Source organism: Pan paniscus, chromosome 7, assembly GCF_029289425.2.
Source record: "Pan paniscus chromosome 7, NHGRI_mPanPan1-v2.0_pri, whole genome shotgun sequence".
Taxonomy (NCBI): Eukaryota; Metazoa; Chordata; class Mammalia; order Primates; family Hominidae; genus Pan; species Pan paniscus.
The window spans coordinates 129,946,674-129,960,964 of NC_073256.2; the positions used below are offsets into that span (position 1 = coordinate 129,946,674).

Here is a 14,291-nt window from a genome sequence, read left to right on the forward strand (position 1 = left end):
CTGAAGATCAAAAACAAATTATCACAAAATTGTCTGTATATTAGATTAGAAGCACACAGCATACATTTTTTTTTCCTTCTTTTCTTTTTTATTTATTCATTTTTTTGACAGGGTGTCTGTTGCCCATGCTGGAGTGCAATGGTGTGATTATGACTCACTGCAGCCTCAACATCCCCCAGTTCAGGTGACCCTCCCATCTCAGCCTCCCAAGTAGCTTGCACTACAGGCACACCCCACCAAGCCTGGCTAATTTTTGTATTTTTTATACAGATGGGGTTTTGCCATGCTGCCCAGGCTGGCCTTGAACTCTTGGACTAAAACTATCTCCACACCTTGGCCTCCCAAAGTGCTGGGATTACAGGCATGAGCCACTGCACCAGGCAGCATACATACATATATATATATATATATATATATATATATATATATATATATATATATATGAAAGAAGCTTTTTATAAGACACATTTAAAAAAAAATAATCATTTAAAGAAAGGGCATGAGAAAAGAGCTAGTACTTTCAGGAAAGAAAAATTATTTTAAGTTCAGCTGGGTGAATATAATTCAGTACCAAAATCTGCTAACTACAATTTATTTAACACTGTTGAGTCAAAAGGTAGAAAACAAATACTGCTGAAGCTCCACTATAATCATCAAAATAAAATGAAACTGGATCATTCAACTGTTCAATTTTGGAAGTATGCATAAAATTGCTTAATCAACATGAAAGGCAAGTGTTAATTAGGAAGCCCTTAAAAAGAGAAGATTTTTATAGTAATGATCAAGTCAATGCTATTTAACTCATAAATAAAATCCTTCAAATGTAGTCAAATATATGAAAACATAAAGACAACAAAGGGAGAAAGCAGTGTAACCAAAGATAAATTACTTTTAAAGTAGTCATGAATACAAGCATACAAATAAGAAAACAAAACAAACAAAATATGCCTTTTGTTCAAAAGTAAATAAACAGTACAGAGTGATTAAATTGGGTCTGACTAGAGCCGTAGGACTTTTATTTGAGACTCTTAGTGCTCATATTTCTGTTCTAATTAAAATCAAGACCTTTAAGTATGTTTTTGTTTATTTAAGCATAATCTCCCTTTTCTTTTTGTTTAATATGTATTATTATTATTAAGTTGACTTAAGGATTAATATCATGAAAGTTATTGATGGCTTTTACAATGTTAATGAAATTCTTTGCTGAGACTTTAATTTGTTAAAAGGTTGCAATTGTCTGATTACTTACACCAGAACAAACTAAAACTTAAAATTGCCATGTTTTAATTGCCTAAACTTTTTGTAATAAATCTAGGCCTGAAATTAGTTATGGTGTACAGACTCTCCTGAATCCAGTAGGTTGAACTGTATTATAACAAACTACTTATCAACACTCAAAACTCTTGCTGTTGTGAATGATATGATAAATATATAAATAGAAGGCATATTCTAACTCATTTATCTAATGAATTAGCAATTAAGGTGTTAACATCAATCCAAGAGCAAAAAGTAAATATAAAAGTAAAATGTGAAGGCAGAAATTACACATGAACATATGTATAATCATATAAATCTCCAAATTATTCCTCCTCTTGGATCCTAGCATTTTTACTTTTGGTCATTTGTTTTATAGGTTGATTTGGAAATTAAATACATTTTCTAAAAAGGTGAATTAGATGTCAAGTTTGTATATAAAATAAAGAACAATTTTTATAATGGTCAATCAAAAAAGTCTCTATTCTAAAACTTTTAATATTCTCTCCAAAGATAATATAAAATAGAGTAGAGAACTTTTGTTTGCATTCAGTTATTTAGGTTTCTAAAACAGCTACATAATGTATTCTCAATTATACGAGCTAGTATGTTTTAGTGAAGGAGAAGGGGCACAACGAAGGACCAACTTTACAGGGGCATTCTGTTTTTTGTTATATAATAGAGTTGAACTTCCAACTCTACATTAAAGTTCTGCAGCTTATTACAAATCATTTTATTTTCCTTATCCTTAATGGAAGAGGATGAAGGGTTTTATGAGGCCTAACATAGCAGTCTCTACAAACTGGCACTTTGAGAGTGCTTTTGAAGGGAGAGTTAATACAGAATTCCAATGAACAGCAAGCAGAATTGGCAGATATGTGTGCTGGACATATAAGATCACTGGTGTGCTGGAAAATGTTTAACAACCAACTCTCAAACAAACAACAAATAAAAAACTGCTAAATGTGTATACTTGTACATAAGGTTTTTAAAATAACATTTATTGCAATACAGAGATACTGACAAACTTTTTCTAAGAAGGGTTAGATAATAAAATTTGAGGCTTTGAGAAGCATACCATTTCTGTCACAGCTACTCAATCCTGACATTGTGGCACAGGAGCAGCCATAGACAATATGCAAATGAATGGACATGGCTTTCTCCCAATAAAATTTTACTTACAAAAACAAGTGTCAGGCCTAATTTGGCTCACGCACTGTTGTTTTCCAATCCCTGATTTTAGGGAGGTGTCGAGCAATGTACAAATAGTAATAAAATATACAATATTCATAGCCATACATTTCATATAACTAATTGATTTTTACAGAATGTTTTTATTGTTTTTGCCAGACTTTTGTGTATGCAATTTATGATTGCAACTGACAAACAAGAGTATTTCCTAAATAAATACTGCTTGATCGTCTTTAATGTTAACAAATAAAAGGAAAGTGAAAAATCAAAAACAGGATTATGTCAGAACTTCATTAGTTTGTAAATGATATGAGCAACTAATTTGGTTAATTGAATAATAGTTTTCAAATACTGAAAAAAATATTTCTTCAATATATTGTGCTACTCATAATGTAATGGGCACAGACACAACCCATTTCCACTTAAATCTATGTAATAAGCAAACAACAAGTTAAGCCATGTTTTGTAGCATTTGCCAATTTCTACAGTGTAAATACTCCCATTGGCTGACATCAAGCTATCATTGAATGTGAATGTGATGTCATTGAATGTGGAGTTGTTTAGAGACCACAGTGTGGCATGGTATTTCTACCATAGGGATACAATATACATAAATAACCTCAAAAGCACAGATAATAGTAAAAGTATTCCAATAATTAGAAAATTTTAAAAATTATATGTATTGCTCCTGTTTTTAATATAATTTAAGTTAATTTAATTGTAGTTTAATTATAATCTAATTGTAATATAACTTAATTTATGGTACTGGCTATGTTCAACAATCAGCTCTCAAAATTACTGAAAATTTAACAATAGCCTGTCATAAGTGCTACTCCCAAAGACTCACACATAGATAGGAAAGAAACTTGAAAATAATACACTTTAGAAATCAACAGGTTAATAACTTTATCATATCTCTACAAGAATGTTATTAATCAAGTCCTTTGAGTATCTAATTTTTCATAAATGTGACATCATTCCTCCTAACCTTTTCTTTCCCAGTTTCAAAAGCAATTTTGCGTTACTTTACTGGCTTTTCTCCATAATCATCCATAGTCTACATTTTGCATAAGAAATAAGTCTTTAGACTACACAATTGTAACCGTGGTAAAAAGATTGCCTTGAATTTTGGAATAGAATAAATTCTTTTCCAAAGAATAAAGGAATGCCCTACTACATTCCTTTATTCTGAACATTGTCCATAGTTTTTATTTGAAAATAACAACAAACACAGCAACAATGAAAACAGAAAATAGTATTTCTCATTGGTATTCAATTTTCATTCTACCAGGCTGACAATGGGAGCTATTTGATGTTAAATGCACAGAGCCTACATATAATAAACCCCTCTTATAAATGTTGATTGAAAGAATTAATTAGATTACATATTTACAAGTAAGGGTGAGGGAAGAAGTTCAGTATTTCTGCAATATCCTATGCCACTTTGAAAAAAATAAAACAATCAGACCCCAAACAAACTAGAGAAACATTCCCTAGATGAGTTAAGCAGAGAACAAATTAGTTAGGTTCTGATTTAGGTTTCTTAGACAGGACCTTGCATCTTACCCTTTTTGTAGGAGGAATAATAGAATGCCAATAATTAGACAATAGAGGGAACATGTACCTGGCTTTCTATCTGGAGCCCAGAAAGGTGGCAAACATGCTTGCAGAAAAGAGGTAGGGAAAAAAAAAAAAAAAACAGGTATCGGGGGTTGGTCAGGCAATTGAGCCTGAGCCAGCCACATGGAATTCTGGTGTAACTCAGTGTCATATACAGAGTAATTGAAAAATGCTTCTTATGAGCAGAGCAGAATATACTACAGAGAGCTGGTAGAGGCAAAGAGGTTTTGCAATTGGGATAACTAGGATCCAGCAGTGGATGCCCAATTGTACTGCTGACTTCAGACCAAGTAGCAAATGAGAGAGCTCAGCAGCTGCTGCCACAAACAGATAATGCCCTAGGACAAAATGCACTTTTTATTTTTGACAACTTGAAGTCTTGATGCCAAAATATGTGCAGACGTTGAATTGGCAAATACAGAATTGACTGAGTTTATCCTGAATTGACCTAGATTAATTTTCCCACTGCCCAGCAAAAAGGTTGTTGAAAATAAAAATTAGGTCATTTATACAAAAATCTTTTGCTACATTTCTTGCAAATTTTGATCCAGACTCTGAAATGTATTCCTATTACATGAATATTCACTGAATATTTGCAGGGGCAGGCACTGTGCTGAGTGCTTTATAAACATCATTTAATTTAAAAACATTATCTAATTTAGTCATTACAGCAATCCTGAATTTAAGTTTTTATTACTATCAGAATGTTTCAGGGGAGGAAGGTGAGATTTAGAAATCTGGAGTAATTTTTTCAATAATTGTGTGACTATTAAGTGACAGGTTTGAGATTTGAACCTAGGTTTACCTGTCCCTAAAGCCCATTCTTAATGACAAAATAGGTGTGTAGAAAAATAATCCAAAGCACAATATGTTTTCAAAGGTTAGAATAAGTTTGTGTAATGTTGATTGAGTGGGCATGTTTATCTAATAATATATCACCAAATATAACCCTAAATTTTATTAGCTATATTTGGACAAAATAACATGGCAATGGGGGAAATATTTAAAAGCAACTATGTTTTATAAAAATATATTCACTTTTATTAGATTAGAAACAATAACAATTGAACTTAATTAGAAAGGAAATATGTTTCTCTTGCTTTACATAGAAAGTAGCTGAAATTATATAGTAAATTTGTCCTTTCTAGAAGAAAAAAATGTTTATTGAGCATTTACTATATGACAAGCATTGTTCCTAGATGCTGGAGTTAAAGTGGAGTTAAATAGTTCCTGCTGTCTTATAGCATGCGTTCTATTGGAGAAGACAAAAATTAAAGGAATTAACTATGAATGCATAATATTTCAGGTTGTAGATCAGTGCTATGAAGAAGAATAAATCAGATTAATAATATGGAAAGAGATGATGGAGGTGAGTTTACCAGTTTATAGGAGGGCCCATTGAAGACTCTGATCATATGACATTTGAGTAGAGACCTGAAGGAAATGAGGGACACAGCCATGTGGTTATCCTGAGGAAGAATATGTAAGCAGAAGAAATAGCCTGAGCAAACGGCTTGGTGTTAGAGCATGTGATATGGTTTGAATGTTTGTGCCTTCCAAATCTCATGTCGGAATGTGATTCCACTGTTGGAATTGGGGCCTGGTGGAATGTGATGGCATCATGGGGGCAGAACCTTCGTGAATGGTTTAGCACCATCCCATTGATATAAGTGATTCTCTCTCAATTAGTTCACGTGAGATCTGCTGGATTAAAAGCGTGGAACCTGTTGTCCCTTTGCTCTTTTGCTCCCTTTCTCACCACGTAAAACACCAGCTTCTCCCTTCACCTTCTGCCACAATTGTGAGCTTCCTGAGGTCCTCACCAGAAGTCCAGCTGATGTTGGTGCCATGTTTGTAGAGCCTGCAGAACTGTGAGCCCATTTAACCTCTTTTCCTTATATATTATACAGCTTCAGGTATTTCTTTATAGCAATGTAAAAAAAAAAGAGGGAGGCCTAATATAGCATACTGCAGGGAGGCCATTATGCCTGGAGTGGAGTGAGCTAAAGGAAGAGTGGCAGGAGAAAATGTCAGGCACAGTAAAATTACGCCAAATCATAGGTCTATCTAAGCCATGGTTAGGGCTTTAGATTTTACTTATAATGAGATGAGGAACAAAAAAAGGTTTAGAGCCAAAGCATAACATGAAAAAGGGTCACTTTTGTTGTTGATTTGGAAACAGTCTATAGAGTATGCTATGGTCTCAATATTTGTGTCCCCCCAAATTTGTATGTTAAAATCCTAACCCTCAAGGTGATGGTATTAGGAAGTGAGGCCTTTGGGAGGCTAACTGGTCATGAGGGCAGAGTTCATAAATGGAATAAGTGCCCTTGTAAAAGATACCTCAAAAAACTTATTCATCCCTTTCACCATGGAGTTCACAATATGAAAATTACTCTTTGAGGAAGGTGGCCATCATCAGACATAATCTGCTAGTGCCTTAGTCTTGAACTTACCAGCCTTCAGAACTTCAAAAAATAAATTTATGTCGTTTATAAACCACCTGGTCTATGTTATTCTGTTATAACAGCTCACATGATCTAAGATGGTGGAAATAGGGTGATCAGTTAGAAACAATGTCAGTTATCCAAGCAAGAGATAATAATTTAGACCAAGGTAATTTACAAAGGTGAGAAATGATTGGTTCCGGAAGTGTGAAGAAAAGAACCATAGAATTTGCTGAGGAATAATATACAAAGTGTGAAAGAAACAAGGAAGCAAGAATGAACTCTACTTCGTCCTTGAGTAACTAGTTTCTATCTACTGAAATAGAGAAAAATGAGGAGAGAGGAGATATGTGTTTTGGACTGGTGAACTTTGAAATACGCATTAGTCATTCAAGTGGAAATAGTGAGAGATCATTTAGATAGAAACTGGATCTTATCACAGGTCAGAGCAGATTTTGCACTGGTTGTGCTGTTCCGTCAATGTACTTTAAGGTATATATGTTTCAAAGTTTTTTTTTAATGTGAACATTAAAGGATTTTTTATAAACAAAATATAGTTCATATATCTTTTTATATTCCTTAAAGCTGCAGTGTCAAGTGAAATCCAAACCTACCTGTGGTGTGTCATTAAAATTTTCCAAAAATAAGTAAGTAGCATGCAAGAAAATTGTCACTTAACCCACTTGCTATTCCTATATGTAAACATTAATAGCAGAAGGCATCTAAAGTGTGAGTTTCCTATACATTAATGGATAGAAGGGTATATATTTGTTCTATCACCATTATAAAAACACATAATCAGCCCAGGTTGGTCATAGTGAACAGGTTAAAATACCCATTAAGTAAGCAAATTGAAAAGAAAAGATACATTCCTAAATGATCATTTTGTACCAGTTTTGTTCAATTCAGAATGGATGCAGTGAAATTTCCTTTCCACTTTAAGTAAGAATCACACGGGAATTTTTATTTCATTTATTATTACTATTATTATTATTGCTTTTTCATGGCTAGAAAATGTTCTGTTTGCCTAAATAGGATTTTCTCAGATGTTATTAAAATTATTTATCCACCTTTGACAAATGACACAAACGAACAAAAATGTTTTACAAAAAAAAGTTTCAATCTGGTATAAAGTTAATGACTCAAAATTATCTAGTAATATTGAGATCAATTTTTATTATTTAGAGTAACAGTGTGCTACCTTGGAAGCACTACAGTAAAATATTTTGATGTATAAACTTTCTTCATTTTAACACTAGAGCCAAAGAAGGATATAATCATAATTACTACATTGATGGTCATCAGATAATCTGGAGAGCTTTATAAAAATCCAAATTCCCACATGTAGAGGAACTCAATCAGAAAACCTGGGAGGCGTGCCAGTAATCAAAACTTAAAAAAAAATCTAGAGGAGTCATATGATGGCTTACACTTGGAACTCACTGGTGTAAACTCTACTGGTATGGTTTTAAATAAAGTTGTTTATAGAAAGAAAGGAGGAGAGAAGAAAAAAGACAGCAGATAAGTGAGTAAGTGAGTGCCATCCTGGACACTGAACTCTGAGATAAAAGTTGTACACGAATGTTTGCATGGAAATAGATGTAGATACACACATATATTATTGTTGTTATTGTTATTTTTGTTTTGGTCAGAATCCAATATAGTTATGTCATATAGTAAACGAAACCAGAAAAAAATCTCTCCTCCTAAACTTGATTCTCATATAAGGATTACAAGACAGTGTCATTCCAAAAAATATAATCAATGCTACCACATAAAAGAAAAAGCAATGATTTTAAATTCTCTCAGTCAAGGGGCAGCAGATTTTATAATGGGCTGTTTGTTTTTATTCCTTATTATATGCTAGTTTAAATATAGGAATCTAACTGACTCCACTATGTTCGATATTGTAAAGTACTGGAGATGGGGATTAACTTTCATGGATTAGTTTTCAATTAGGCAAATAACTTTCCACCCTAAGATGACTTTGGGCTCTACAATTTTTGAGAATTAATCATATGTCTTTTTGAGGGTTCATCTTTCTGCTTGTATATAACTAAATGTTTCCATGTCAAAGGATATCTTTCAGCTAATGGTTTCTCGTTGGATTAATGGGAAGAATGAGGTAACATTAAGCATCTTACCTCTTATTCTGGCAGAGAGACCATGAAGAAGACAAATAAGGAATCTAAAAGTTCACCCTAAATTGTCTCTATAGAGTGGCTTGCTGAAATTGTTTTAAAGTAATAATTCAAAATAAATCTCAGGCAAGCCTATGAGTAGAAGGATAATTGAATTGGTGTGTTTCTATTATAATATTTAGTATATAATATTTTCAACTTTGGGGAAAATATATTCTTGGAAAATTACAGAATTCTTAAAAGTTCTTGAGGACATAAATTTTTAACTTTTTAAACATATAAGAGAAATCTGTATTTGAAGAAATCATGTAAAGGGCCTTACATTGAGTCTTTTTTTTTTTTCTGCCTTCTTTTGTTGTTCCCTATTACATCCCCTTGTGTTGTCACTTATGACTGAAGCTCCACCCTTCTCAAGGTAGCACATATCAGAAATGCATGTGGCTTTACTCCAAATAAGTAAGACCTTTTAGAAAGTTTTATTTTATTACTGAAAAGAATCATTTGTTATCCCAAATAAATTACCCAAATAATACCAGTATAGGAAAGAAATGAATGAATTTTAAGCATCACAAAGAAATATTTTAGGTAGAACAATAATAGGCATGAGTGAAGATGTGAAGAAACATTTCCTGAATTTTAGCTCACCAATGCATGTTTATTATTGTTGCTTCTGCAATACAGAGTAGTAGCTAGATTAGCTTACAGATCTTATCTATGCATTGATACATTTTCCCCCCATAATTTGCTTGAAAATAAAAAGCACTGCCTCAGTTCTATATACAAGCATCCTATTAATCTCAATGTTGGCTCCAATTGAAAAAACATAACTTACTTTAACAGAAACACCCAAACAATGAACTAGAGGTGGGAGAGTTTTACATAGTGAATTTTTTTTGCCAGTTGGAGAAAAATGCAGAAAATAAGAATGCATATATTGATCCTAGATTAATGTTGAAATTGTATACATCTAGATACATTGTGAGAAATTTTCCCCAAAGCCTATACAAATCTTATAAGCATATCATGTTATTGTGTTAGAGAGCCATCAATTACCATGAAATAATATTTTTTTAAAAAGAAACTAACCAATAACATTAAAATCAATCATTAAAAAAGAATTCTCCTGCTGCAGCCAATTTGGAATAACATAATTTTTTTTCAAGATTTGTGAAAACAGAAGTATAATGAATTTTTCACCTGGCTTTAGAAAATCTTAACAATTAGAAAAAAGCTATATAACTATTTTAAAAACATTTAAATGTGATTTTTGGAAGTGTTTACTTTTACTCTAATGATAAATATAAACTATATTTACCAAAATATTTATATTCAAAATATAAATCAGCAACTATGAAAATATTTATTTGCCAAAATGTTATCTTTTTAGAAAAGTAGACATTTGATTATTTCAAAGTGTTTAAATAAATAATGTTTACACCGATAGTCATTATCAACAAAGTATATTTTTTCTTAATTGATAGACATTGACTTGTTAGGTTTATATATTCATAAAATGTATCCATAGTCATAAATGCAAAAGATTATTCACATATTAACAAAAATAAATAAGTTACATTATAGACAATAGTATACAAATAGAAACAAGTCACTATTATATTTCTTAAAGAAATGACTATCACATTACATGACGGTCATTTGATGATGTTTTATATATAATAATTTATTAGACAAGATATTTGACATTAAAGTTTTCTTATTTTGGTATTATTAAGACATTAAAATTTATGTATCATAAAACAAAAATTTACCTATTATTATAAAAAAATTGGAAACAAAACATACTATTTCAATGAAAACAATAATAGAAAATGAGAATTAATATATAATTTGAATGTGTGAATGGTAGAATCAACTTACGGTTAATACTATATACATACACATATATATATAGATGTATATATTTATCTATTGATGTATATTTAATGACTAAAAATGAACAATATACAAGTATGTCTGAGTTCACCTACCTTAAGAACATCTCCTTGTGCTAAATGAAATGTTCTGGCTGAAATATTGATTCCCTTTCCTGCTTGAACCTGAATACTATAAATGCATTCATGGTTGTTTTCATAGTTGAGTGGGTAATTTGGAGACAGCAAAATTCCTTCATTATTCGTTGCAGATGCACCACATTCAGCTGCAGGTAAAACAGAATATTGAAGTACAGTTTAATAGATAGCAGTATCATTTTCAAGCAGTATCATGTATGGAAGTGTTATGCATTTTATTTTACCTAAAGCCTAGTAGAAAAATAATATACAGAATGGCTTTATGTTGTAAATGATTAATTCCCTCCTCAAATAACATATGGGTGGAAGAGACTACAGCCCATGGAGAGGACACTGTGTACAAATGAAAATATACAATAGTTGTAGTAATTTTCCCCCTGGATTAAAGGATAGCATAGGAAAGGGTGAGAGCATGAATTTAAGAATGTATTTTACATTTGTGATTTCTGATAAATGTAATACATTTAAATTTATAATTTAGCTCTTTTAAATGAAAGGGTTTTGAATAATTCTAACTTCATCTTTTAAAACATTTTTACCTTTTTAATTAATTTGACCCTTCTTTTTTCTCCTAATACTCAGTATTCCGCTGACACAAGAATTTCAATAACAAAAAGGGAATCAAATATTACATTATCTTTGAAAACTGATATAATAGTTAAACCCCCCTGGTAATAACAGTTAAACAATAATTGTAACAAATTAGGCATCTTTAGAAATTATATCACCTTTCTCAGTATAGAAAATTAGACTAGATTAAGGCATTCTTATAATAGATAAAATGGTACTGCTAAACCTTCAGGACTAATTTTGCAAAATTTGAGGAACTGTCTAAACATTTAGGAAAATGTGAGAATTTCTCAACAAATTTAGTTCGAACTTAATTTTAATGTATTTAAATATAAAAAGCTTGTGGCAATATTGCAAAAGAAAACAATAAGTCCTTCAAATTCTTAAATATGTTTCAGAAATTCAATAAACTAAGTTTTCTATCTTATCTAATAAATTACTTCATATTACCAAACCATAGGGCAGAAATATTTACATTTTCAAATATTTAACTGAAAAGGAAAAAAAAAAACAAGTTGTTATTTTCTAGAAATAAGATTTTAAAAATAATGATTTATGGGAACAGTCAGAGAAAGACAACAAGGTGAATAATGAATTGCTTTACCTTTTAAATGCTTAAACATTAACAAAAATAAGGCAAAGGAAACAAAAGCCTAATGAAATAAAAATGATCAAAAAGAAGCAGTCAGTATAATATCAACATTGTGTGAAATAATAATAAAAACTAATGTTATGGTACTAATAGCCAGTATTACACAATAAAAGTTTCCCCTAAATTCCTTTTAAAGAAAAAAAAAATCAAAGTTCCAATATTGATTTAAATTACTTTATTTTAATGTTACTTAAACATGTTCAAAAAATAGATATGTCCTTATGCTTTTAGCTGCGTACAATTATAATACCCAAACCAGTTTACAAATACAGGAACAAAATGACAAAAACAATAAAATAAAAAATAGCAACATGTATCTAATGAGGCATAAGATTTTGTTTTCCTAAAATTAAATCGCCTTTGGCAATGTGGATCAGGTAACAGCTGCTCCAGTGTAGGCTTTTGAAGTTTGTTATACCTTTAATTACTCTATGCTGTGTAACAACTTGATTCTCATTCATACTATGCCTCTGTGAACTGCTGAGAAACTTTCATCTGTATAGTGCAACATAATGCCAGGCGTCCATCACTTAGTGGAAATCATTTACATTTTAATTCTCCTTTATTTTTTTCTACTAGGTTTTTGGAATACAGGTATGTTTGTGGAGGCATGAAGACAAATGTAATCTGGATTACACAGGTGATCTAAAATGCACATATATTTTTGTCAATTAGATTATTCAGAAAGGAATGCAAATTATTTTGAATTATTTTACAGAGACATGAAGTTTTGAAAATATAAATGGTTTTAGTTCTTCTCTGTAATAAACTGACACAATATTTTTCAATTGCACATCTAATCTTGCACTTTCTGGTTAAAATATACTGAAGATCAGCAAGTCAAAATCCAGAGAATGTCATACAAGGCCATTTACAATGCGATCCCAGTGTGCCTGTCCAGCTATTACCTACCCTTCTCTGCCATGGACCTTGCAATTTAGCTGCCCTGAGCTACTACTGGCCCTTGGCCACAGTCTCACAATCTGAGCCTTTGAATGTGCTATTTTCTCCGCATATGAACACCACCTCTGGTCCCAAGAGATGTGAATAAAGAAAATTACCGCCCATAAGGAAAATTACTTGATATGAAATTAAACTATTATGGTTCTTTTCAGTATCCGGTGGCTGTGATGGTATATTAAATTGAAAAAAGCAACAACCCATTAAAATATTACGGATAATTCTCACGAATAATAGTCATGGTTCCATGCTTATGAATGCCCAGCAAAAATATCATAACTTCAAGATTTTCATTATATATAACATGATTAGCACAGCAAGTTTTCATAAAGCTTATTTAAACTGAGAAGATAAGTGTTGGCAAACTGTGACTGAATATTCTTGAGATATGTTAAAATTGAGAAAAGGAACTAGCAGCAGAACAGCTAACCACAAGAGAGAAGCATGGTTAGTTGATACAAGGAAGACAAGGGCATATATGAAAACGTCAACTATATGAGAAAGGAGTTTGAGTAAAGCAAGTCCTAACGATCCAACCGGTAAAGACGAGTTGAAAAAGTTATCTCTCAGCCATAGTGACATTTATGGAGAGTATACCGCTATCACTGAACAGTAACAAATGTATGACTCAGAAGATTATGTCAATGTTAAGGTTTTCAGTCAGGTGCTATAAGGAATAGCATATGTAAAATAAAACATGCATGTGAAAAATGTGTTACAATAAAAAAGCTACAAGGTCACTGTAATACAAACAATTTATTTGCTTGGTTGAGAATGTACTGTAAGATATTTGAAGTAGCTAGAGGCAAATGATAGAATGCTCTGATTTGGAAAAAATAAATTTATAGGTTGATTCCATAGATAATTATGAAATATTTATTATGTACTGGGTGGTGAGGGGAATAGTTGAAGCTCCTATGGGACCTACTTTCCAGTGGAAAGGATGGATGTCTATCATACAATCACTCAAATAAAAATATAGTATGTGAAAGCATATAACTGAGAGCCCTGACCTGTCCTGAATAGCCAGGAAAGACTCTCTGAAGTACTGCAACTTGAAAATGGATGAGTAAATTAAAGGTGAAGGGAGAAGACAAGTGGGGTAAAAGAATATTCCAAACAGAAGGAACATTGTATCTAAAAACATTATTGGAGGGGGTGGGAGACAAAGGAGATAATGACAGGTTCTAGGAACTGAAAGACCTGATATGAAAAAGCTTTCTTTGTGCAAGGTTGATCTAGAGGTAGATCTCCGAGGATGTTTATCTGGTGTGATAGCAGAAGAAATGTTCTTTCTTAGGTGTGTATGAATGGAGAAGTCATTAGGTGTGAGCTGCTTGTTCTTGTGATGGGGAAATACTTTTGTCTTTAAGGCTTGGAATGTTGGTTGCAGAATTTGAAAAGGAAAAGAGGAGACTGAATGAGG

The 14,291-nt window shown here is 31.9% G+C and overlaps 1 protein-coding gene across 2 annotated transcripts in view; it reads right to left on the reverse strand.

Moving 5' to 3' along the window:
* Positions 1-14,291, reverse strand: part of CSMD3 (CUB and Sushi multiple domains 3) — a 1,211,357-nt gene that overhangs the window by 354,059 nt on the left and 843,007 nt on the right. For both annotated transcript variants that reach the window (XM_003823338.5, XM_034966508.3), the window contains one exon: positions 10,642-10,811. In XM_003823338.5, the coding sequence (XP_003823386.3) occupies positions 10,642-10,811 (170 nt within the window). The remainder of the gene's footprint in view (positions 1-10,641; positions 10,812-14,291) is intronic.